Source organism: Canis lupus, chromosome 25 (assembly GCF_048164855.1).
Source record: "Canis lupus baileyi chromosome 25, mCanLup2.hap1, whole genome shotgun sequence".
NCBI lineage: Eukaryota > Metazoa > Chordata > Mammalia > Carnivora > Canidae > Canis > Canis lupus.
Genome location: NC_132862.1, coordinates 35,383,346 through 35,411,092, shown reverse-complemented (window position 1 = coordinate 35,411,092; position 27,747 = coordinate 35,383,346). Strand labels below are relative to the sequence as shown.

Genomic DNA, 27,747 nt, shown 5'->3' with positions numbered 1-27,747 from the left:
CTTTCTTTTCTGAAAGACACACATGTAAACATACAAAACGGCAGTTGGTGTTGAAAATGTCAGGTTGGAAGTTCAAGAAGGTCAGAACTCCTAACTCCTTCATTTATATAAAGAAAACTGTTCATCTGAAGGCCATTGAGTCACCTCAGCGAAGATTATTCAAGAGATACAGAGTACCCAACAAAGCACACCTACTGACAAACTCAGACAAGCGCTTGGCTCATTCCCTCTTCCAAGAGGAATCCCACGGTCTCAAACTCATCTGCCTGCATTTATCAAAGAGCACAAATGCACCTTTACAACATTTGGCTCTGAGTTTACTTTTTATGTGAATAAAATGATGCGAAAAGACAAACCATATACTAAGATAGGAAAACATACTCCACAGTTATACACCTCTTCCTTTCAAGGGTAAAAATTTTATTTTTGAGGAACTTCATACTGCACATTTTTAAAGAGTCACATAAGAAAGCAAAAATGTTATCCTCCCCTCATCCTAGAAATAAATAAGAAGGGCATAAAATTTCTTTTTAAATCACGACACTTGGAAGTTTAGCACCAGCATCCAAAATGAACAAAAAAGGAAAAAAAAGCATTTACTATATATTTCAGGTTTCTTTGGTTGGGGTTCTCCCCATGTGGTATTAATATTTCTTTTTTCAATTCATATTACCAAAACAGTAAAAACCAGGAAAAAAATATAAACCTAGTGGTTGCTGAAACTGGGGAGGTTGCTCTCTTGTCTTTTGTGCAGGCATTCCCGGGATCTCAGCTTGCTAGAAATATTGGCTGACATTTTTCTTTTGTAGTTGTCTGTTTCATAAAGAATAATAGTAAACATTCTAATGTCCACATCTTGGTTATTAGTCTTCCACATTATTGCTTGGATGTTTCTTTGGTGTTGGTAAGGTCATGGTCTGCTTTATGCTTTATCTTTTCTAATGGTCATTAATTCTTTAGGTCACCTGGAAAAAAATTAAAACCAAACTTAGAATGACAAAATGACAAAGAGTTAAAGAATAAAAAGGCAAAAATATAATTCAAGAAGCTCTAAACAGAAATCTATAGATTTGTAAACTATACATTTAATAAAACATTTTTATAAACCAGAACATTTAGTACATGGTAGTATAAACTTTATAAAATTATATGAAAGAAAATTACCATCACTGAAGCCTTTTCAAATAAATGATACTACAGAATCAATAATTCTTCATATCATTTTAGTGGCTGCACAGTATCTCCTAATATGAATATACCCCCAAATTAAGCCCTTTCCCAATGTTAGAGTCTAAGTAGTAGAATATTTGTTTCTCTGCATTTTAGATTCTTTCCTTAGAAGACCTAGAAATAATACTACTAAGTAGAAGGTTACAGCCAAATGATGGAAACACAATTCTAAATCCGTTAATGCAAGCAGATTTAAAAGAGGGAGTTTAATTCTATGCCATATATTGTCCATGCAACCCAGAGATAAAATACAATATTCCTAGCACAGCAAATATGTCTACCTGATGGAAGGCTATGAATCTTCAACCTCTTTTAACTAAAACCGAATTATTTATTTAATGAAAAGGGCAAAAAAAAAAAAAAAAAAAAAGAAAAGGGCAACAACCCAAGAAATACTCAAAAATTTTAAGTCCTAAAAAAAAAAAAATATTTTTAAGTCCTGGGGAAGCCCCTGTGGCTCAGCGGTTTAGCGCTGCCTTCAGCCCAGGGCCTTACCCTGGAGACCCAGGATCGAGTCCCATGTCGGGCTCCCTGCATGGAGCTTGCTTCTCCCTCTGCCTGTGTCTCTGCCTCTCTCTCGCTCTCTCTCTCTGTCTCTTATGCATAAATAAATAAAATCTTAAAAAAAAAAAAATTTAAGTCCTGGAAGTTACTAGGTAAAAAACTCAGAATGAAAACAACTATGCACTTCAAAATTCCTTCAAGAGTGGCTTCACAACTGGGCCAGTCTTTCTAGTTTGATTTCTGCCTACATAAAATGCCCACGGTCTACACTGAGAAAAGACAGCAGGAAACACCAATGAAGACGGCAAGCAAATTTACCATGCCCTGTTCAAGCTCTTCACACCTGTTCTTTCACTAAATCTCTACAACCCTAGTGAGTAAATCTAGGCAGTATCCCTGTCTTATCAGCAGCAGACACGGCTGAGGCAGGGGATACAAACTGCAGTATCACCCAGCAAGTGTGGAGTAGCAGGTCCTGCACTGAGTATATAAACCTCTTGGTTCCCACTTATACTGCCCTGCCTCAAAATAAATTATACTGGTTATCAAAGGGAAGAAAACAATCTCTGAATTTATTCTGTAGATCAGTCTCCTGTTCAAACTGGCCACTGGGTGTCACAGAAGTAAAACCTTCAAAGTTTTCTTAAGAGATACTAGTATTACAAATTATGTCTAGAAAGGGATGCCTAGGTGGCTGAGTGGTTGAGCATCTGTCTGCCTTCGGCTCAGAGTGTGGGTCCTGGGATCAAGTCCCCCATCAGGCTCCCTATGAGGAGCCTGCTTCTCCCTCTACCTGTGTCTCTCCCTTTCTGTCTCTCATGAATAAATAAAATCTTTAAAAAAAATTATGTCTAGAAAAAAAATGACTATCATTAACTGTCAAATGTTTACACTCTGAAAGCCTAGAAAAATAAGGTCAAATCCCATTTTTAACCACTAAAACTACTCTTTCTCCAGAATTCTAAAGGAGATGAGGGGTCGGCCCAGATGAATCACAAAACCAGTTCAGGCTAGAAGTTAACAATACTTAAGAGAAAATATCAACTTCGGCCTAGGGAGCTCTTACCTGGTGATGGTAAAGGTGCCTGGGGAGCCTGGTGTTACTCAGCACTGCTCTGCTCGGTGGCTGGAGCGGGGTTCTCAGATGGAACTTCACCTGCCTTGGTCTAAAACATGAAACAACACCATAAATCAGAAATTATTTCAGAGGACAATGGAATGTTCAAGACCAAAAGGTCTCAAAAGTTGGAATCTTGCTGCTTATGAAGGTAAATTACTGTGCAAAATTAACTATTCTGAAGCAGGAGTCAAAAATTGGTACCACAGAAGAAAGGCCCATAAATGGCAACTCAACACCACCCACCACTCTCCATAACAAAAAGTCTCCGATACCCAACTGCTTTCAGCACATGCTTAGTTAGAGAAAGGAACCTCTCTAAATGCCATCCTTTGTTCGGGGAGCACTAAACATTTTAATTCTGAATCCTTATTAGTATGCATAATTCTTTCAGAGAATGCTTTTTAGCTGAATTCGAAGATTTGGTTTGTGTTATGTATAGGCTATTCTCTCTCCCCATAATATATATCTAGTATTAGATATATAATATTATAGAATATATATTAAAACATTATCTTTCATATGCAATATATAATATTAGGTATAAAATACTTATAAATGTTATTATAAATAACACTTTATACAGAATGCTATATAACTGACAGTTACCAGGTTATCAAGCCACTCTTAGGACGAAGTATTAAATAAAGTCTGAGATGATTAAGGATGACCTGGCAACAACATTCCCTCTGGCTGTTTGGATTTACCTCTTTGCCATCTTGTGAAGGAGCATTAGGGGGGCGGGGGCGACGCCGATAGTTGTATGGGCGCCGGTATCCACGGCGAGCAGATGGCTGGTTTGGACCATTGGCTGCTTGTTGGTTCTCTTTATCTTCAGCCTCACCAACAGCTGGGGCAGGTCGGGGGCGAGGAGGGCCTCTAGAGCAGAGAACATGAAAGAGAACAACTGCAATGGGACAGGAGGCCTCAAGAATAATCTTTATTTTTGAAGACTAAGTTAAGTCAAGTGATCAGTATTTATTGCCAGGATTATACACAGGCTAATGCAGCAAATGGAACAGAGATTTTGTTAAAAAGACAAACAAAAAAAGCCCTATTTTCCCACCATTTACCCCCCTTCATCTGAACACCTATTTGTTGTGAATAAACCTACACTAGACACACTATGATCCTGACAGGCACCTGACAGGCAACAAGGACAGGAAAATTTCAAAAGAAAAGCGATGCCTGGTATCTGCCCTCCATGAACAGTTTAGTGGAGGCAACGGGGGTTAAAAGTGGCGGAAAACTAACATTACTTTGTGCCAGAGCCTGCACTGCCACATTTGTGTTAAATACTTAATTTCAATTTCAGTGCTAAATCTGGGAGTTGGATTTATAGTGAGAAAACCCGAGAGATGTGGTAGAGAGGGCAAGTATTGGTTGGACCATAGGGAATGCTGCTTTTTTATAGTTCGAAAAAGGTAAAATGTAGTTTTCCAAAGACTGCACAGCCAGGGATTGTCAGGGCTGGAATTTACATATACCACTGTCTCCTTTCTGTTTTCATTAAAGCATTTCTATGAAGTCTCTTATTTTAAAGGTCCTCAGTAATTGATCATTAGGAGTGATTATGTCGGGCAGCCCCGGTGGCACGTGGTTTAGCACCACCTGCAGCCCGGGGCGTGATCCTGGAGACCCTGGATCGAGTCCCACCTCGGGCTCTCTGCCATGGAGCCTGCTTCGCCCTCTGTCTGTGTCTCTGCCTCTCTCTCTGTCTCTCTGTGACTCCATGAATAGATAAATAAAAAATCTTAAAAAAAAAAAAAAGGAGTGATTATGTCTAAAACTGGAATGAATTTTTGTGAGGAATAAAGGATACAGAGTGGTACAATCCTTTCCCAAAATAAATATACCTCCTCTCTATTCAGGAAACCCATAGTGGCCAACCTAAATGTGGAAGAAATGTCAATCAGGAGTGAAGGTCTACTTTTTTCATTTACATCAAGGGAACAGGTGAAGGAACAGGAGGTTTATGATATAAAGAGCTTAAGATAAGGATCTTAAGAATTGTAGTCCAATTCAGCTTTCACAAGGGATAAAGCACAAATAACTTACTCCTTCAACTATATGAACATCACTGGTGTACTACTGCCTCGTACTTACTGAGGGCTTACTATGCCAGGGACCATTATCTCAGATCCATTAGTACTTTTAAAAATTATAAAATATTCCTTAACGTCCATCTTAGAAGAAACCTGAGAACTAAGTCTTAAGAATCCAGGAACCGGGATCCCTGGGTGGCTCAGCGGTTTAGTGCCTGCCTTTGGCCCAGGGCACGATCCTGGAGACCCGGGATCGAATCCCACGTCGGGCTCCCGGTGCATGGAGCCTGCTTCTCCCTCTGCCTATGTCTCTGCCTCTCTCTCTCTCTGTGACTACCATAAATAAATAAAAATTAAAAAAAAAAAAAAAGAATCCAGGAACCTTCAAAAGGAGACACAGGTACTAACTGGAAGGTGGGAATTTAAAGACAACTTCATCTGTAGCCTGACTTAACATCTAAATTGCCTTGGTTATCAGAATATTCACTATCCCAAATACTCTCTCGGTGCTCACTTCTTCCTCCAGTTATTTGTAGCACCACTACCGAATTACCCATCAACTAATTTACTGTTTATTTCATTAAATATAATTTCAAATTAAGTATTAATTCATACCATATGAGAGCTAACAAATAACAATAGTTTGGTACAGAGATACCTAAATATTTTGTTAAGTAGGGGGGAAATGTCACATGGCCATCTGAAGACATACTGCAGAGTTCCCCCAAAACTTAGACATGTGGTCAAAGCAGCCACTTCTTCCAGTTACATAACAGATCCATCAAACAAACCCACAAGGGTCTCATCCACTATACTCTTGCTCACAAGCTCTGCAACTGGTCGTTAGTGAAAAACATCACATACCTCCGGTACCTTGGGCGGTAAGTTGGATTTCGATGAACCGGTCCCTGCAGCTGTGTCCCCTCTGGGACTCCCTCCTTCATCTCTCCAATCTCACCGGCCTACAAGAAGGCAGTGAGAGCTGAAAATGAATGTCATACTACCAGATATAAGAGACATAGAGCCCACAGTTGCATTCAGAAATTTTTTTTAAAGTAAAATAAAAAGAGGCTTTGTTATGAAGCCAAGAACCGTCAACTTTAACTGTTTACTGATTTAGATCTTCACAAGTGATAGCAAAGAAAAACTGATTTCCATTTGAACAGTCTTTTTGCCTATCACAGAGCACGTAATTTTATTTTTTAATACTAACTTAACCTTTTGAAGTGTTCCACTCATCTCTTACAAAACAGAACGAAACAAAGCCCCTACATTGCAAAACGAAATAAAATGAATGATACACATTTGAGCCAATAGGAATCTTTTCCACTTTTCAAACTCAGACCCACTAATTCTACAGAGTATCCATTCAACCATTAATGGTTTCTACATTCAAAGGTTTTCCCGGGATCCCTGGGTGGCGCAGCGGTTTGGCGCCTGCCTTTGGCCCAGGGCGTGATCCTGGAGACCCGGGATCGAATCCCACGTCGGGCTCCCGGTGCATGGAGCCTGCTTCTCCCTCTGCCTGTGTCTCTGCCTCTCTCTCTCTCTGTATGACTATCATAAATAAACAAAAATAAATTTTAAAAAATATCAAAGGTTTTCCTATACCTCTTAACCACACTTTCACCTCTGATTGCTTCCTCTCATCTCTTTGCATTATTTAATTATAATCTTTAAAGAAATCAAATTATACTTTCTTGATGATCAGTTTATTTTAAGCTGGGGGTATAAAATTCGTTTACTGTGGAGCCCCCAGAAAAAGAAACGACTAAAGACTAACAAGACAACCCACCAGACATCTCTGAAATTCTTTATATACAGCTGCATCTCAACCTTCTTTTTCAAAATACTAACATCCCTTGCCTCTCTGTATTTCACTAAGAAAAGAGAAGCAACTAGCAAAGAATTTCCACGTTCCTTCACTCAAAATCTGCCCCTGTACTGTACTCGTGTTTGCTGTCATTTTCTCCCCTCTCCTAACCCTGGGTGTGAGTGGTCCATGCTCCTATCCAAAGCCAACTCCTCTCTTACCTCCTAGAAGGCATCGACTCCCTATCCCTCCTCCCCATTTCACTGTATCCCCCCCTTCTCTAATCCCTCATTTCCATCCAGGCATATAAACATGCTGAAATACCATCCGTCCTTTGCAATTCTAAAAAAAAAAATCACAAATTTACATAAAGTTTGGAAATCCAGAACTTAATCCACAGTCCCCGTTCAAACATCACTTGTTCCACTAATGTCCTTGACAGCCAGAAGCCCCATTCAGAACCATGCACACCCTGAATTTAGCGGTCTCTTTGCCTGAAAAAGTTCTTCAATCTTTATACTTGGCTTGCATGACTGTGACACTTTTAAAGATTACAGGCCAGGCATTTTATAAAATATCCTTCAGTTTAGGGTTGTTTGGGGTTTCCCCATGATTTAGCTTATGCATCTTTGGCAGAGAAGCCAAAGTCGCACTGCATTCTTCTCATTGCATCCTGTTGGATGGCATATGGTTTCAATTTGTATCCTTACTGACAATGTTCACTTTCAGAAGTAGTTAAGGTGGTGTCTGCCAAGGTTGCTCAGCTGTAAATTTACTCTCTCCCTCTTTGTAATTAGTGAGGAATTTGAGAAGTACTCTCAAAGTCTCTAAGTATTTCATTCCTCATCAAATTCTCAATATATTCATTTCTGTATTTATATCTGTACAGATTCATGGTTTTCTATTTTATTCAATGAGTTATAATCTGTTACTATCCTTACTGGCCAATGGGAGTCCTTTCAAGCTGGCTCATGTCCCTCTGACATGTCTCCAACATTCTTTGAGTACTTTCTTGCTTTTTGGCACAACAAGATGTTCTGGGCTCATATTGTACTTTCTCTGGCCCAGCTCTGAAATCAGCCATTTATCCAAGAGTTTTTTCTTATTGGAGAATGGTATTAGGAAATGAAAAATTGCAGACCAGATATGCCCAATGTTATTAAGGAGCCCCTGTTTCCAGGCTATTTGTACAGACAGACATAAGAAACACATACACATCCTAATACCTATATATATACATACACACATACACACACATGTATACGGTATGAGTTACACATATATAAATGTGTGTATGTGTGTGCGAATGTATAGCATATTTGACTTGCCCCTCTATAATGGCTTTAGGAGTAAGTCGTTGGTGAGGGAACGGTTAGGGAGGCCAGGAGAGAACTCACTAAATGTAAAAACAAAATCAAAGCAAACAAAAAATCCTTCCCTGATCCTGATCCTATATCCTCCTCCATTTCTCTGACGTCTTCTACAGACATACAGACTAAATGAAAACCACTCGCACCACCACAGAAACCTCAAGGGAGAATCTTTTCTTCCTTGTCCTTTGCTGTCTTAAATTAACTCTAACCAGACTTTTGCCGTTACCAGAACCCTAACCTCAAGTTAGCAAACCCAGTAATCAATTCACAGCTCAACTTCCTCTGCTTAACAGCATCTAAAGCAGCATTTCCTTTTTGAAATATATTCTCCCTATCTGGTCCTTTATCTTCCTCATCTTGCACTGTCAGTGTGCCCCAGGACTCAGTCCTAGGATCAATTTTTCAACCTACACTCACTTTATAGTTAACACCATCTGTGCCAGGGCTTTTATTATGTCCTTATGGCTCCAAAGTTCGACATAGTATCATCTCTCTGCCTCGGACTCCCTTCAGCCAGTCCCTGACATTCCGTCTGCTGTTCCTGGCCTTTCCTGGTACCTAAATAACTCACTCCCTTCATTTCATTTAGGTCTCTCCTCAAATATGACCCCAAAGACTTTGTCAACTACCTTATCTAAAATGACACCTTCCTAACTCAAGCCATGTTCTCCCTCTCAACTGTGCTTTATTTTTCTGCCTAGTTCACATCTCCACTTGGAGATAAAATTTAATGTGAAGGAGGTGGAGGGAGAAAAGATCTCCAGATGATTTCCAACTTTCCTCCAAACCCAATCTTTCTTCAGTCTTCCTGTATTTGTTCAAATCAGAAATCACAGGGGTATCCTTTACTCTTCACACCACACATTCACTCCATTATCAAATGCTGTCACTTCTAGATTTAAAATATTTTCTAAATCTGGCCACTGAGCACACCTCCACTGCTAGCATTCTCATCCATGCCATGACTAACTCTACACAGGAAGATTATAGCAGCTGGTCTCCCTACGTCCACTTTCACCTCCTGTGGTCTAGCTTCCATAAATAGTCCAATGAGCTCCTTAATATGTGTCTTCCCTGTTTATATCCCTTTACTGGCTTTTCATCACATTTAGAGTAGGTCAGCAGTCCTTATCAGTCTACCAGGCAGGCTGGATATGCTCTAAGATACCGCCCTAGGGGCACCTGGGTGGCTCAGTGATTGAACGTCTGCCTTTGGCTCATGTGATCCCAGGCTCCTGGGAATGAGTCCCATAGCAGGCTCCCTGGAAGGAGCCTGTTGCTCCCTCTGCCTGTGTCTCTGCCTTTCTCTGGGTCTCTCATGAATAAATAAATAAATCTTAAAAAAAAAAAAAAGATCTCGCCCTAATCTCATCTCTGACCCCTTACAGCCTCACTCTCACTGTCCAACCACAGGAGCCTTCCTTGAGTTCTCTAATAAGCCAAGCTCTTTCTTTCTTAGGGAACTTTGATGCACAAAAAGCAGAAAGAAACAGCAATTAACATGTATGAAGGATTAGAATTTACTAGAATGATAGGATGGGAAGAACGTCTGCAGAAACGGAGTTTAAATCAAGCTCTACAACTTCTTGCCCACACAACCTTAAGTAAAAGCCGCCAATTTTTAAAAATAATCAAATCTCTTCATTTATAACAACACCAACAAAAATACGGAAGCCATGCCAATTTTAAAAAGCTACAGAAGACAGAATGAGAGTTGATTTCAAACATCTGTCACTTAGTCAAAGCCAAATAATTTATACTCCCTTTCTCCATCATATAGCTCTTTTCTCAAAGACTGCAAATAGTAGCTATTAGCTCAGTAACCAGTTCTACTTAATTACCAAGTGAAAATTAAAGTTAAGCTAGAATATTATCTTTAAAAAAATAAAAGTCATTTGGTCACTGATGTACCATGCTATATTATGTCCTTTGTATATAAGGAAAAGACTATTGGCCTGTATATTATCATTTTTTCCCCTCTTGGTCCAATAATCTTCAATTTTTATGTAGTGGAAAATGTTTGCAAAGACTTTTCTATTTGACTTCAATAATTTTAACATCCTAGAGATCTCTCTATACTTTTATGCCGTTACACTAACAACTTTGAAGTAGCCTAGCTATATGAAAGAGTTTTAGGGATTTTCATTTGATGCAGTCAACTGTCTTAAGCAGACTTCTTTAGTCAATGAACATCCAAACATGGTATGTATTAGAAAGATAGTAAGGAAAAAATGTTGAAGGAAATCTAACGATAGCTTTTATTTCACATATGGAATGGGTAAGAAGTTCAGCTCAAGTTGGAACACCTCCGTGCAATTATCAGAATAAGCACATGTTTCTCAAAATCAGTTTTCAACCAGCTTGTGCAAATGTTGTTCTACATAGCATGGAAGAATCATCTTGCTCTGAACCTTCAATTCCTAAAATGAAACATACTTTATTCTAAACAATGTAAAAAAGAATCAAGTTCTCAAAAAAATGATACATATAGATGTGCTGGCTAAATACTAAGAAAGATTATTTCAGGAAAGCACAACTAATGCCCTAAAAATAAATGTGTATTACAACCTCACTGACTCTTCCTGTTCTCCACTTCCTAGAAGCCCAGAATGCTGCCCTAAAGAAACCTACTATGCCTCATGTACCCAATCTCTCCATATATGCAAGTCTACTCGTTATTTTTAGCACATTCGTCAGGGACAGCTGGTAAAGAGTGGAGGGGAAATAACAAACAGCAATGTAGAAAGAACATAGTCATGCATGATGGGACAGGAGAAGGGTAGCAAAGAACAGACCGAACATAGTGTTCAGTCAAAACACTTAGTGGAAAAACAGAAAACAAAAACCAAGGACACCAAGAGGAAAAAGTTGTAGCTAGTGATAACAAAAAAGATATCCTATCCGAAGTCTTCCAAGTTTCTTTGGAGCTGCCAAGGTAGTACAAAGTTTATTAATTATAGGTCAAGTTTGCAAAGGCTCTATCGGTATTTCTCAATGAAAAGGGAGAATCAATAACTAATCAACAATCTCCACATCTACATTAGGTTTTCTTAATAATCAAGGCCATCTCATTTAAATGAAGGACATAGATAGATAGATAGATAGATAGATAGATAGATAGATAGATAGATAAAATGAAGGACTTTACTTAGAAATTTTATCTATCCTGAGGCAGTGTGCTACAATCTTCACCTTTGATTTAATCATCAGAAACCCATGGGAGAGGCACCATACTATTATCCCCATTTATGGATGAGGATTAAATTGGTTATCTTGAGAGCTCACAGATTCAAGCCGCAGAAACAAGATTCAAATCCAGGTCTGCTGACTTCAGAGTTCAAGCTCTTAATGCATAACCATCCATCTCTCTATTTTAAAATATACCCTGTTCACCAGGGTGCCCAACTAGAGGCACGCTTCTGTGGTTATGCTTTTGGTACTGCTACTAGAATGGCTGCTCTGAAAAAGCACACTCGAGGCCTTGCCTCAGCTTTTGCAGCATCAGGAAGCCACAAGCAAGATTTGATTCCCGGCGGCTGGTGTTGGAGGAGGAGGAGGAAGAGGAGGCAGAGGAAGGATGGAGGGGTGAGGACTGCTGAAGACAAGTCCCAGGTGCAATTTTACCTGCATTCTGTTGGGATGGGGAAAGACCCGTGAGCGACGGTCAAAGGTCTGTCCCACGTGGTAAGGCGGGAACCGCCTCCGGTACTGAGGGCGATACTGGGGGCGGCGCAGCTGACTCCGGGCCCCAGAGAACTGCCCGTCAGTGGCAGGGGGGTCAAATCCTTCACTGCTGCCGCTCCCTTCCTCCTCCTCCTCCCCAGCGTACTAGCAAGCAAAGAAACAGAGATTCAGAAGAAGTTTCAGCAAGAACAGAACCAAAGAATACCGCTTAGGATGAGTATCACCAAAAGAAAAAAAAAAAAAAAAACTCCCCCAAAAGAATAATCCCTTCTATTATACAGACAGAATGCATTTAACCCAGGGAATCATGTGATTACCTGGGATAAACTACATTGAGATCAAAGTAGATCTGTGCAGATAAAATATCAAAAAGCAGAAAGCAAAAGCAATCAACCAATTATGAATTTAGTAGCATCTAATTAGAATTAGTGACTCTCACATATCAACCACCCCCCCAAAAAAAAACAACTACAAGGCTGGTAATAGTTAGCTCTGCCTGCTGTGTGTGTCTCAATGTTTGTCATCCACTGGGGCGAAGTCAGGGCAGAGCAAGAAAAAAAAATATTTTGTGGAGTTCAACAGGTTTGTCCTAGGAGTCCTACCTTCCTGCAGCAGTTCCCAAAGTATGGACTAGGTCTCTGAAAACCTTTCAGGGTTGGGGGGAGATGGATACAGAATTCAAACATTCTTATATAACACTACTAGAACACTATTTGCCTTTTCCCCTCTTATTCTCTCATGGGTATGTGGAGGGTCATCAAAAAGTTACAATGACATAATAGCCTCTAAGCTTACTGAATGCAGAATGAGAGATAAAAATCCAGAAGGCTTCTATCAAACCAAGTATGAGAGATTTGCAAAAATATATAGCAACATCATTCTTCTCACTCAATTGAAAAACATAGTTTTCATAAAAATGGTGTTTATGTGTAAGGAGCTTATTTTAAATCAATTAAATATGTTTTAAATGGCTGCTCTAATTGTTAATACAGTATTAATAATAGATATAAACATACAAAAAAAATTCTGGGGTCATCAATAATATTTAAGCATACAAATGAGTCCAAAAACCAAAAAGTTTGAGAACCACTGATTCATGGAATGATTCTCCATACATGTTTTGGAATAAAGTATTTACTGCACTTTTATAGTAGTAAGTAATAGAAACAGTTTCTAAATATAGGCCTTAATAACAGCAGAAACTATTGACCTACATTTTTTCCTATATTTAAACTACCATATCACATACTAATATTTTATATTAAAAAACAAACAGCCAAAAATCCCTCAAGGAATTTATTTCAAATCTTAAAGGATATAGATATGCAAATACCAAAGATAGTCAAGAGAAATAATTATAGTTTTCAAAAATGAATAAATTTAAAACTAATAAAATAATAACCCATTTATTTTGGAGGTGAGTATATTTAAGATTTAGAACCCTCCAGGACCAGCCACATGGGCAACTAAATTCTGAAAGAGAACTTTCAACTATTGCCTCGACTAGTCTAATTTCAGAAAAATCAAGCCATTCTACATTTCATAAAACCTGTATGAGACACAATTTCCAACTATATAAAAACATATTAGCATAGAAAATATACACCAACTGTATAAATTATTCTTCCTTTTGGGCTTTTTTGCTTTTTTTGAGTTTTATATAGCCAAATCTTCCATTAAGAGTTTTACAAAATAAGAATAATGGTCCTGCCATTGCCAAACATGCTCTTTCCAGCTAAGGAGAAAAGTCTTTCAATAAAATTTCTCACTAAAGTTTTTCTACCATTTATACTTCTAAATTAACCTAGTAAAGTATAGTTGGCCCTTGAACAATATGAAGGTTCAGGATGCCAACCCCCATGCAGTCAAAAATCCATGTGTAACTTCTAACTTCTCAAAAACTTAACTAAAAGGCTATTGTTGAGACTCTTGGGTGGACCATCGGTTTAGCACCTTCAACTCAGGGCGTGATCCTGGAGTCCCGGATCGAGTCCCACATCAGGCTCCCTGCTTGGAGCCTGCTTCTCCCTCTGCCAATGTCTCTGCTTCTCTCTCTGTGTGTCTCTCATGAATAAATAAGCAGAATGTTTAAAATAATTTTTTTTAAAAAGCTTATTGTTGCCTGGAAGCCTAACAATAACATAGTCAATAAACACCCAGTTTCTATGTTATATATATGATATACTGCATTCTTACACTAAAGTAAGCTACAGAAAAGATAATGTTTTTAAGAAAATCATAATGGAAATACATTTACATTACAGTACTATATTCACCAAAAAATATCTGCAATTCAAACATGTGTTATCCAAGGGTCAACTGCCATCATAACTAGAGTTCCATGAATCTGATGAACTTGAAAAAGTTAACTTGGTATAATAAATGTTATAGTAGCTCATTCCTACTCCTCACCCCCTGCACAGGTTTTCATTAAAAATTGAATAGGATTGGGATGCCTGGGTTGCTCAGTGGTTGAGCATCTGCCTTTGGCTCAGGGCATGATCCCGGGATCCGGGATCGAGTCCCACATAGGGCGGGCTCCTTGCATGGAGCCTACTACTCCCTCTGCCTAGGTCTCTACCTCTCTCTCTCTCTCTCTCATGACTAAATAAATAAATAAAATCTTTTAAAGAAATTGAATAGGATGCCACTATATGGGAAAGAAAAATACAAAACTAGGGGATGGGGGTTGGGGGATAGGAGGGGGAAGATGGGTAAGATAGGTGATGGGGATTAAGGAGTGCGCACCTGTCATGTTGAATGCTGGGTGACATATGGAAGTGCTGAATCACTGTATTATGAAATAATGCATCTGAAACCAATATAATACTGTCTGTATGTTAACTAACTGGAATTAAAAAAATTTTTTAATTTTTTAAAAATAAAATAGACCAGTAAAATTTTTTAAAAAGAGAAAAGAAAAATGCAGAAACAGAAAAATAAGATGTCATCAGGTATCTGATAAAAATAAATTTGGGCAGAGTGTTAAGATAACAAAATGAAGAGGGAAAGCATTAAGGTAAGCAGAAAGATACAAACCTATCAAAGCAGAGGGATAAATCATTCTCATTCTGCAGACATATTATTCTGGTGAGATTTTTCAAAAGGTTTCCTTGGATAATAAACACAGCCACAATCTAGTGTGCACAAAGCATCTTCAGTTTTATCCTATAGTGCCAATCCCAAGGACTAATTCTAGAAACATCAAAAAATGACTCAAATTTAATGGGATCCTCATGAACACAAATAAATGGGATTCTCTTTGGATGCCTTGTGAGTAATTTAAATTGAGCCTTCTAAGTAAGCTGCAGACAATAGTCTTGGTTGTAAACCATTTCACTTTGGTAACCAATCTAAAGAACTAAAAATCTGGAGAATTACTTACTGCTTCTATATTTTAAAAAAAATGGGAAAATGCTATGCTAAATAAAATAGTTACTTAGTCAAGGTAAATTAATACTTCAGTGGTAGTACTGTTTTTTGCCTATTCCCAAGCTATTCCTCATTCTCCCTTGCCATCCAAACACTTATCTTCTTAGAGGTCAACAGTGTTAGTGCCAAGAGATGAATAACAGGTTTATACCAATCATGGAAATCCCATTCCCCTTTGCCAGTGCATGCCACATGACTAGGTTACGGCCAGATAAAAGAGCCAAATAAAGAGAAAGCCCTTTTGACAATCCTGGCACAGACTATCTTAATTAAGCCTTCTTGTTAAAAGATAATTGTCTGTTACTTGCAGCCAAATTTGTACAAACTGATACAACTTCTGAATGGCAAGTTTCCAAAGAGACCTTTGGCTATGGATAAATGCTGGGCACTAAAAATTTCTCATCAAAAAAAAAAGAAAAATCATTTTGTGCCTCCAAGAGAAAATATATCTACTTGCTCCAAGTGTGTACACTTAATTTAGATGTGAGAATTTTTTCAGTCACCGTTTAGGAAGAGAGCATACATTACGGGGAGGTCCACGGCGTCTGCCATAGTAACCACGTCTGTATCGACGCCGATCAGCAGCGTAACGGCTCCCTTCTACAGGAACTCCGTCTGGTCCAGTCACATTGGCTGCTTCTGCACCCTGAGAAAGAAAATTAACAAAGATGGCCACAAAAGCTGAACTAACCCTCCCCACCTCCAAAAAAAAGTGAGCCTTGTACAGTCAGAATGTTAAAGACAGGCAGAATGTACTCACGAATTCCTATGGTGACCTCCACAACACACCCAGGTATTAATAAGATGAGCAGGGTGCTTGGTGTACGGATTAAAATGTAGTTTCTTTGCTCACACAACCTAAACCTTTCCTTCTTGCTTGGTTATACTAAGTTCAAGAGCAGGATGTACTTCTTTAAGAACATAAACTAGTAAATGTAACACAATTATAAAAGAAGTAATAGTAGACCAGGAAGAATGTTCCTCAATGGAAAATAACTGAGGCCTTATCTTCTTAGGAAAATGTTGAAACCTGGCGCCTGGGTGGCTCAGTCAGTTAAGAGTCTGCCTTCAGCTCAGGTCATGACCCCGGAGTCCTGGGATGGAGCCCCACCTCCGGCTCCCTGCCTAGCAGGGAGCCTTTTCTCCCTCTACCTCTCCCCACTCCCCGTTTCTGTGGGGGTGCACGCTCTCTCAGTCAAATAAATAGTCCTTAAAAAAAATAAAAAGAAAAACGTTGAGACCTGTGTGATTCTAAGAGGCACTAGGGAATAGCGATTCACAGTCTCAAATGGCTCTGTCCAGCACTGAGTTATTATTGAGAGGGAAAACTTCTCTCCATCTTGGCAGCAACAGAAAAGATGGGTCCTTAACTTAGCCAAGATCTAGGTTCCACTAATGTAGTGCCACATTAGACTTTCTCATTACCCTTGAAACAGACTTAGCGTTCTTATTCTCAGATGGACAGATAAATAGTGCTCCAAAAATATAAACAATTCAGACAAAAGAGATTCGAAAGAGTCTATTTCACACTTTACGTCAATTTGTAGAATCTCCAGTTCTGAAAACATACACAGGTAAAAAGAGCTTGGCAATGCAAAATTTTAAGAGTTCGATGGGATGATAGAGATCATTACATATCAGCATTACATATCAGCATTTGATGATGTGAAACTCCAGATTTGCAACACAGCCTATGGATCACACTGGTAGAGAAACCATTTCAATCTCCCTATTAAATGTAGTAACCTTTCTTCTTTCAACAAAACAGTTGACAAACTCTTCAGAATGTGGACCATGGAATGGTGTATATGTATATGGAAAGAGCACGTGCATAGTAGTTAACTAGTCATTCACTCAGTGTATAACTCAGCTGCCACAATTAGCTACCATGGCAATTGTACCATATATGGTTTTTAAATGATTTTATTTTTATTCCATATTGTTTTAGTGATGTCTATAATAGACTACCGATTTTTTAAAAAGCATAAAAGGCATTACTAATATTGGAATAAATATATAATAGCATAAAAAGAGTTCTATAAATATAGTTCAAGATGATCCATTAGCTCCTTGCTGTTCTTCATCTGAACAAAGTTGTTACACAGTCTTTGAAGATGTCTCTGGCTTTCCAAAATCAAAGCCAAAGAGAAAACAAAATGATTATATTAAATTTGAATTTTTTTTTTTTTTTGAATGCCTGGGTGGCTCAGTTAAGCGTCTGACTCAATTTCGGCTCTGGACACAATCTCAGGATTATGAGATTGAGCCCCACAATGGGCTCCATGCTCAGCAGGGAGTCTGCTTGACAATCTCTCTCTTTCCCTCTCTGCCCTCTGCTCCTTTGTACACTTGCTCTCTCTTTTTTTTTTAAAACATTTTTTTAATTTTTATTTATTTATGATAGTCACAGAGAGATAGAGGCAGAGACATAGGCAGAGGGAGAAGCAGGCTCCATGCACCGAGAGCCCGACGTGGGACTCGATCCCGGGTCTCCAGGATCGCGCCCTGGGCCAAAGGCAGGCGCCAAACCCCTGCGCCACCCAGGGATCCCACTTGCTCTCTCTCAAACACATGTATCTTTTAAAAATTTTTGAATCTTCTTGGAATACCTAGGTGGCTTAGTAGGGTAAACATCTGCCTTCAGCTCAGGTCATGCATGATCCCAGGATCCTGGGATCCAGTCCCACATGGAGCTCCCTACTTGGGAAGGAGTCTGCTTCTCTCTCTCCCTCTAGCCCTCCCACCCAACTCATGCTCTGTCTCTACGATTTCTATTAAATAAATAAATAAATAAATAAATAAATAAATAAATAAATAAATAAATAAATAAAATCTTCAAATAAATGAAATTCAAAAATCTGAATCTTCTATTGAGATTAAAACATTCTTTCTGTGTATTATTTGTCCAGAAGTGCTTACAAACCACAGCATGAAAACTTTATCCTTATAAAAGAACTCTTTTTCCCAAAGCAACTTTTATTTTTAATACTATGAAAGTTATGGGGCGTATGGTTGGTACAGCTTGTAGAGCATGCAACTCAATCTTGGGGTTTTGAGTTTGAGCCCCATGTTGGGTACAGAGATTACTTAAAAAAATACTATAAAAGTTAATTTTTTTTTAAAGATTTTATTTATTTGACAGAGAGAGAGCGCAAGTAGGGGAGTGACAGGGAGCAGCAGACTCCATGCTGAACAGGGAACCTAACTCAGGATTTGAAACAGGACCCTCAGATCATGACCTGAGCTGAAAGCAAACACAAAATAACTGACTGAGCCACCCAGGCACCGCTATAAAAGTTAAATTTTAATCTACGTTTAAATGTACATTTGGTGCCAAAATAAAATATGTCCTGTAAGTTTTAAAAAATTATCTTCTCCCTCCATACAAAGGGTTCATCATTTATTAAATGAGAAATTAAAATGCCCTTTTATAACAAGCCAAAGAATGTTTATAATGATATTTAATAATCCAAAATTTTCTACTTAAATGTCACTCCTTCCCATCAAAAAGGCAAGTTAATTCATAAGAGGCTGGGGACCATTTATTATGCAAGAAAACTATGTGCCTGCACACTTTGAGACCCACCACTATATTCCCTCACCTTCTCTCCTTCAACCACATCAAATTCTACAGTTTCTCCATCTCCTACACTGCGCAGGTATTTCCGTGGGTTATTCTTCTTGATGGCAGTCTGTCAAGAGAACAGAAAGTTCTAAATGAAGCAACATCAACAGTGGCCACAGATTTCATCTTTCAAGTTTGCCTGTATTATTACTTTTTTACATTATCATTCTCCCACTAACCTGGATCTCCAAAACAGTAACAAAACAAACAAACAAAAAAACACTGTAAATCTCTGTTCCACATCATTTTCTTGATTCAGGCTACCTTTGATAATTCTCCTTCATAGGTGGATTAAACAGAATGTTTGGTTACTTGATACTTCTGTTACAGCCTGAGGATGATATTCGATACTATTAGTTCCCTCAAACTATTCAGTATCTAAGATTCTGACTGTACCTCTATCACTGGTAGGGCAGTGGTGATGCTTTGATGAATTTTTGTAGAAACACACAAATACACATCTCAGGTAGAGATGTTTCTATAGACAAGAGAAACTGCTAACCTCAAAAAGAATTGTAAACTATGTGGAGGAGAGGAGGGATGATGAAAAATGGAAAAAGGGAATTTAAAAATGCCAGTCAGATAAATATTTCTGACGGGAATACACAAAATTACCTCAGGAATGAAACATTACTGATAATCATAATCTGGCCTCTTCCCCTTGACACCCCATTTTATGGATAAGGAAACATGCGGCTGGTAAGTGATTTAGCTGAAAATCTAAAGAAACAGTCTGGAAGTACATGGGGAATGGGTAAGGGAAATTCATCTCCCTGCAGTGTTATCTATGATTATTTATTCAGTATTTGCCCCATCACACCATTCATATCTCACTCATCCCTACACATTCCCTGATGACGCATTAAAAGGTTAATGAATGAAGATATTAGGCTGCATGAGACACCTGCACCTGAAGATATGCCTTCTCAGTCAGTGTGAGGCAGAGAATAATTTCTGCAATGAATTTCCATTTCTTTCCTTGGTCACTCTAAACAGTTAAAGGGGCTCTGAGTTTCTGTGGAACTAGGTCAACCTTATTTTATAAAGCGATTAGGCATGTGTAATCCAGCCCTTCCCTTACTCTGAGGAGGAGGGAAGAGGGAGGAGGGGAAAAAAATGAGCCAATAGGCCAGAGACCTCACCCACAGAGGAAGAAAGGCAGCTCGGGACAGGATATACACGCTGCAGTTAGAACATTGAGCCATTCCAAAAACAGCCCCTCCCTGCCGACTCCTTCCCTTTTTCCTGTGAAACTGGGCAGGCCTCAACACAGTGAGGTGACTCACCACACAGCCTCATGGGGGCTGGAATCAGGTCACAGACTTACAGGCTGATGATGCTGGCCACCGGTACCGAAACTTGTGAGGTCCTTTAACTCAGGCAGGCAACAAACCCAGAGTTCCCAATCCAAAAGGTCTATTAACCTCTAGCTATTATAAGCAACATTCTTTTTCAGTCTGTTACGACTTGAAAAGTCTCTGTATCCCAACAAAAAAAATCTATCCGGATTATCGAGGTACAACTGAATTATATCCAGTCTAGCGGAAACGTAAACAATAGAAACCACAACTAGAGAGTTTCATCTTAACTATCACTAGCTCATCACACCCACCCCAAAATCTTAACTTATCACTAGCTCATCACACCCACCCCAAAATCACACATACCCCTAAACATAAGGAAACCAAAGCACAGAAAACCAGATGCTTGACAGAACTCTGCAGGTAGGGGAGCCTTGATGGCGCAGCGGTTTAGTGCCGCCTGCAGCCCGGGGCCTGATCCTGGAGGCCCAGGATCGAGTCCCATGTCGGGCTCTCTGCATGGAGCCTGCTTCTCCCTGCCTGTGTCTCTGCCCCCCACCCCCTCTCTGTGTCTCTATGAATAAATAAATAAATAATCTTAAAAAAAAAAAAAAATCTCTGCAAGTAAATGTCCTAGTGTTAGTACCTGGCTCTAGACTTCTCCTGTTTACACTAAGAGCTACCCGCATATTGGAAACAATTTGCTGAAAAATAAATATACAAAAAGAACAAGAGGAGGCATTTCTTTTTTTAACCTAGAATGCGAAACAAGTCCAGGATACACAATGAAATAAATAGCATCCCAGGCCAGAGTTTAAAGAAAGACAGAGACACTGGTAGTAGAGAAGCCCATGTTTCCCATATTGTACCCATTTTCTACATTTCCTTCAAATCCAAGGGAATATGTACCTTTTGACCTGGACATGGTGCTCACTATGCCTCATTTTAATAGCAGTGAGGACCATCCTGGGAGTCAGGCCATTTTCTCATGCCTTGGACACACACATCCTGACCATCTGCTTCACTGTGCTTGACTTACTTCAAGTCAGAACTACTCTGCTAGAGGGCCCTTCACCAAAACCCACCCAGGCAAAAGCCAGATCAGTTCCAGCCAAATGTTAAGGAGGAACCACAAAGTCAGGAAAATAAGATGCTAACATGGAAACAAAGTCCTGTTAAGGACTCAAGGCTTTAAAAATTAGAAACTGGTGAACGGAATATTACTCCACCCAACTGCAAACCTAAAAGCAGTTAATATGAAGGGACAGAAGAGTTTATCTGCCAATCTTAGAATGTGGAAGTGAGATCCCTTGCCAAAATAAAAATCACAGGAAGAGTTTAGAGTAGAGTAATAGCTTACAGGACTTCATTTTGGAAAAGAGACAACCTGAGATTACAGAACAAATGTAACACATTTAGTATCCTTCTTACCTGATGTACAAATACATCTTCTTTGGTGTCATTTCTGTTGGAAGACAAAAAAGTTCATAAATAAAAAGTACTGGCTATACGGAAAAACTCAAAAGAACAGATGTTTTATGAGTTTAGATCCCAAGACTTCAAAAAGACAACACAAATTTTTGTTTATCCTCTCCACTTCATGCAGATGCCTACAATCAGTCCTTGTGAAAAACTTCCAAAGCTGTCCTACTCCTCCATATTATTAGAGTGCTTAGATCCAAGTGTATAGATTCTACAGAAATGGTCCCTCTCATCCCCTTCCCTCTCAACTCTTCCTAAATCACGTGGAATGTAATCAGAGCCCTAGATTTCCCTCCCAGTAAAAGCAAAGCAAGACAGTTAAAAGGACAGGGCACAGCTGTGAACTAGGCTCTCCTTACACTGAAACCTAAAACAGCACCCCCCCATCCTGCCCTAACTCACCCCCCCCACCCCACCAAATCAGATAAGGAAGAAATTAAAAGTATTTTTAAGGCACGGGGATGGGGGAGAGGCAAAGAAAATGACAATATATCATCATACTCCCAAGAGCCGATAGTTGTGTTCTTGTTTCTATTCAATTAGAAGTTATCGTCGTTTAAAGAAAACACTACACTTTCTACATGGGACTTGGGCCAGACCTTACAGATCCAGCTCAATTACTCACTAGTTGTGTGACCTTAGGAAAGTTGCTTAACCAGTCTAAGACTCCATTTCTCCATCTGTGAAATCATGGATATGGTCCCAATTATCCAAAGGCCCTTCCCATTTCTCATTTATCTCCCTCACCTTTTTTTTCTTTTAATGATTGAATTCTATAAAATACGTTACTTATCGGTATTCTGGAAATGTATTTTAATTAATATTTAATCAGCAGTAGCTTAGAAATAAGAATGTTTGCAGTGCTTATAACCTTAAAACTTACTCCAGCCATCAATTAAAAACAAAACAAAACAATAAACTTGCATAAGCCATTTAAAAAGCATAGTAAAGGATTTATGAACTGCTGGTGCCATAAAGCAAGCATGCATTTCAAACATGTACAGAGATACACACACATACCGATTTATAAATCCATATCCATTTCTGACGTTGAACCATTTGACAGTGCCAAGGACTTTGGTGGCTAAAATAAGATTAAGCAGATAAATTAGTATCTGACCTACAAAGAGATAAAGCTCATATCACTAAGGTCTTGATAGCATTATATAAAGCCTAAACATACCTGAGGAAGCCATTAAAGGCTTAATTCTAAAACACAGGAAAAGAACGTGGTACAAGGGAAGATCTCATAGGAAAATATTTTTCAGAAGGGTAAACCTCTCTTGTTAAACTTTTCAGTAAAGTCATAAGATAACCAGTGGTCATAAGTCTATACAAGTCTGCAATAATTAAAATTGGCAAACATTGTTTAAAGGAAAAAGACACACACACACACACACACAAATACTCTTTAAGATGAAGCTTTAATGCTGAAAAATTATAAGTGCAAAAGAAGGGTCATAGTGAAAGAGAAGGTAGATAGATAAACAAGGTTAAGTCCCAATGACCCTAACACATCACTCTCACACTTTGACACCTTAAGCAAACTTTACTAGTGAAACAGCAGCTCCTACAAAGCTACTGTTTTGTAGCTAATCTACAAAGACATAAAGTAACTTGTCTAGTTGCCAGATGGGGGCCCATCAGAGGAGTCAAGAGTAATAATAGAACTGATGCTGTCTCAATCCCAGTCTGTACTCACCACCCCGAGACATGATGTAACAGGCCTTTCCAAACCATAGTGATGAATCTGGGCTTCTGTTTCATTGTTTACCCTATCTATCTCCACAGTTGGGGAGAGTCAAACTCAGCATTTTTTTTTTTTTTTTTTTTTTACAAAATCCCCCTCTTACACCTGATTGTCTCGACTTTCTATCAAGAATAGGACAATCTCTGTACAACACCACACTTCACCAGAATTCAACAGAAAGAATCTAAATAATATAGTCATATAACCTCAACTTCATAGATGCATATTTCAGCCATCAAGGATGATTTGAGAAGACTCCTTTGAATCAATTCTGAGTGCTAAATTCAGAACCTCTAGGAAAGGCCTACATCTAAGTTCAGGAAATGCATAAAACAATTAAAGACTCAATGAAACAGGAAATATGACAGTAAGTATACCTTAAAAAAAAAAAGGCACAGCAAGAGAAGGAAAGTAACAACGTTAATCCATGTTCTAGGAGAGATGCAAAGTCTGTAACTTCCAAGGATAAACAGTAAGGATTCAGTTTTTAAATTCAAGACTAAAATATTAATTAGGACAGCTTTGTTGTGGGCATAGTTCTGAGTTTTGCTATACTGATATGTTTAAGGAAATATTCTAGCTCTCTTTGTAAGAAGAAAAATAAGAACAACTCGTTATGCCTCCAAAATCATTCACCCCACCACTGACTGAGCAATCTCCAGCTCTATGGCCCAGTAACAAAGATCTCTCTACTGAAGACACTGAACCATTGGAATCTTAATTTTAGGCCACTGTCATCAGAGCAGGTCAAGAAAGAAAAACAAAAAACAAAAAACAAAAAACAAAAAACAAAAAACACCACCACCTTTTAGATCTAAAGGTACACAGAAGACACTCATTTTCCATAAACCTTACTTTTAAGTCACATGTTATTTCAAAGGGTAGGTTTTATTTTGTTTTAATTTTATTTAAATACAATTTGCCAACATAAAGTAGCTCATCGTGTGTCAAAGGATAGGCTTTTTGAAAAAAAAAAAAAAAAAAAAAGGATAGGCTTTTTGTGCCACCGTTTGTTTGCCCCAAAATTAATGAAAATATAAAGACAGGAAATCTTTGATTCATTGTCACATAGATAATGTCAAACAAATAATCTTGATTAGAAAGGCAACACTGATATAACAGAAACAAAGCTGAAAATTAACTTTTTATAAATTTATTTTTTATTGGTGTTCAATTTGCCAACATATAGAATAACACCCAGTGCTCATCCATCAAGTGCCCCCCTCAGTGCCCATCACCCAGTCACCCCCACTCCCCACCCACCTCCCTTTCCACCACCCCTAGTTCGTTTCCCAGAGTTAGGAGTCCCTCATGTTCTGTCTTCCTCTCTGACATTTCCCACTCATTTTTCTCCTTTTCCCTTTATTCCTTTTCACTTGAAAATTACTTTCAAGTCTAACTTCATCCCAGGCTGAAGTTACTCCCCAACGTAGTATTTTTTTTTAAATTTCCCGATTCCACAAATATTCCCAACGATGTATGATCAAACATTCACACACACACCTCTTGCTTTAAAACCAGACTCAGAGGAGGAAGTGAGAAGGTGCAGGAGGAAGACCACGTAGAAGCAGGAGGCTTCCACCGGGCTTCTTGGGAGAGTTTTCTTTCACTTAGGTCAACTACTCCCCTGGCCCAGGGCTACCCACTCAAGTCAAAGGTTGTGTGAAGGAAGGAGAATGGGAGAACCCAAGAGCAGAATTCCATTTCAGTCAGCACTGTGCCTGGCCCATCTGAGGCACCCGTGTGTTTGTCTGGCAAAGGAGAGGAGATAGCAGGACACACTGGACAGGGACAAGCAGTATTGAAATGTCATGGAGAAGGTCGTCCTCCATTTAAGAGTTGGAGTTACAGCAGGGAGATGAAAGACCTCCCAAATCCTCTCCTGCAATGAGGTAGAGGCTTAACAGCACCATGGAAATGTTAAGGAAATGTTAAGGAAATTTATCTGCTCCCTTCATCTTTCAAGAAACCTGCGTTTCAGTTTACAATCCAGCAGTCTGGGCACCGGGGTGGGGGTGGGGGGGGGTGCTCAGGGGCTGAGCCTCTGCCCTCTGCCCAGGGGGTGATCCTGGAGTCCCAGGATGGAGTCCCATATAGGGCTCCCTGCATGGGGCCTGCTTCCTCCAAGTCTCTGCCTTTCTGTCTCTCATGAATAAATAAATAAAATCATAAATAAATAAATAAATAAAATCATAAATAAATAAATAAATAAATGCCAGTTTAGTTTAGATCCAGAAGGGTCCAAGGATCAAGTGAAAACATGCAAACACTCCTGTATACAAGAACAAGTCAGCATCAAGAATATACCCTAACGGGATCCCTGGGTGGCGCAGCGGTTTGGCGCCTGCCTTTGGCCCAGGGCGCGATCCTGGAGACCCGGGATCGAATCCCACATCGGGCTCCCGGTGCATGGAGCCTGCTTCTCCCTCTGCCTGTGTCTCTGGCCTCTCTCTCTCTCTCTCTGTAACTATCATAAATGAATAAAAATTTAAAAAAAAAAATTAAAAAAAAAAAAAAAAAGAATATACCCTAACACTGCTCTGGAAAACCCAAGGTGGTCTCTCTCCCACCTCTCCCTTGGTGGTGTTCCAAGACACACTTGTTGGAAACAGGCTCACAAGACAACACTGACCTGACTTAAGTAACTTCTAGTCCAGCAAAATGAGGGCAATTTTGTTTCCAAACCTACGCAGGTTCCACTTAGCATGTTGCCCTCCTCAAAGAACTCAGCAAAAGCCAAGAAAACAGGCCTCTCCCGGTGGGGAACATGGAATCGTTTTATACTTTGTTCACATTCTCTCTTCACTTTTTCTTCCTAGGAAATTGGGGAGGCAAGGCTCAGAGAGCTCAAACATGCCCCACCCAAAGTACTGGAAATTGTTCAGAAGCATCCTCCACCACCTCCTAACTTTCCTATTTAAAAAAAAAAAAAAAAAAAGAGTGAATGCCTTAGACACCCTTCAGAATGTTTATTCACCGCCCACCTGCTTCGCAAACCCGCTCCACGCCTCCCCGAGGGCGTTGCTTCTGCCCGCCCCGCGCTCCAACAGGCGACAAAACCCACAGGGACCCCAGGGACCCCAGGGACCCTTTCTGCTGCTCCGCCCCGCACCCCTGAGCGGCTCCGGTTCCCGCGTGTCTCCCGAAGTTGCAAGTCCCAGAGGAGGAGGAGGCTTCGAACCGGCGTCACTCGCACGCACCCGACCCACCAAGGTTTTTCAGCCGCTGCGCCAGGCGCGCTCCCGCAGCCCGGGAAGAGGGACGCGCGTACGCGGTGGGAAGGCACCGCCTGGCTCTTCGCGGCCGCGGGCACCGGGAGCGCAGGACGTGGGACCCACATCCAAGTTCCCGGACGGGATTGCAACACCTCCCGGCCGGCATGTGGCCGCCAGGGCATGGCGTCTTTCCCGTGCCCATGCGGGAAGGGCGTCCGGGACAGACACCTGAGCCTGCTCCGCCTCGCCCTCCCGGCGCCCGCCCCCCCCCCCACCCCCCGACTGCTCCCGAGGGCACTGCTCTGCTCGCCCGGACCCCAGGCGAGGGCTCGACGGTGCCCGTCCCACGTGTCCGTCCCCCCACCCCGGCCCGCCGCTCGCTCCTCTCCCCTTGGGGCCGAGGTGTTCGCCACTCCTGGGACGCGGGACAGTGCCCGCGCGGGGGGACCGGGGCGAGGAGGAGCCCAGCCCGCCGACCCGGGAGCGGGAGCCGGAGCGGGAGCCGGAGCCGGAGCCGGAGCCGGAGCGGGAGCCGCGCGCGCGGGGCAGCCAGGAGCGCAGGGCTGCGCGCGCCCGGGAGCCTCCGCAGGGCGGGCTGGGGACCCCGACTGTCACTCTGCGGCCCCGGGGGTCCCGCACCGCAGCTGCCCGCACGTGCTCGGCCGCCCCCGCCCCCGCCCCCGCCCCCGCCCGCCGCCGGACTCACCGAGAACTTTCTTCTCCGCGTCCTCACCGCCGGCGGGGGCCGAAGAGGCGGGGGCCGCGGTGCCCGTGGCTGCGGGGGCCGCGTCCCCACCGGGGTTTCCCGCGGCGAGCGCGGCGGGCGGCGGGGCCGCGGCCTGGGGCGCGCCGCTGCCCCCCGGGCTCTTGGGCGCGGGGTCCTGGGGCGCCGCGGGGGCCGCCTCCGCCGGAGCCTGCGGGAGGCTGCTGCTGCTGCTGCTGGTGGTGCCGGTGGCCTCGCCCGCCTCGCTCATGCCGCCTCGTCTGCTCTCGCTCGGGCGCTCGGTGGCGGTTGGTGGGCGGTTAGCGCGGCTGGCGGTCGCGGCTCCGGGGCTCGCTCTCGGGAGGCCGGTGCGGATCGCGCGGCGCAGGCGGCGGCCGGGGGCGTCTCGCGGCGGAGGCGGCTCGAGCTCTCGGGCTGCGCGCTCGCTCTTGGGCTCCTCGCTCGATCTTACT

General features: G+C 41.1%; 1 protein-coding gene across 2 annotated transcripts; it reads right to left on the bottom strand.

Annotated features, from left to right (window-relative positions):
* Window positions 1–399: 399 nt before the first annotated feature.
* On the bottom strand, window positions 400–27,747 carry YBX3 (Y-box binding protein 3). Of its 2 annotated transcripts, XM_072799015.1 has the most exons (10): window positions 27,278–27,747; window positions 22,627–22,690; window positions 21,556–21,589; window positions 18,801–18,890; window positions 15,722–15,844; window positions 11,707–11,910; window positions 5,761–5,858; window positions 3,559–3,730; window positions 2,801–2,900; window positions 400–965 (listed from the first exon to the last, which is right to left on the bottom strand). In XM_072799015.1, exons 1-9 carry the CDS (start codon window positions 27,543–27,545, stop codon window positions 2,835–2,837), a joined length of 1,119 nt encoding a protein of 372 aa, XP_072655116.1. In that variant the 5' UTR covers window positions 27,546–27,747; the 3' UTR covers window positions 400–965; window positions 2,801–2,834. The 2 variants fall into 2 exon arrangements, with proteins under 2 accessions (XP_072655116.1, XP_072655117.1); XM_072799016.1 differs by lacking the exon at window positions 11,707–11,910 and having other exon boundaries at window positions 27,278–27,746.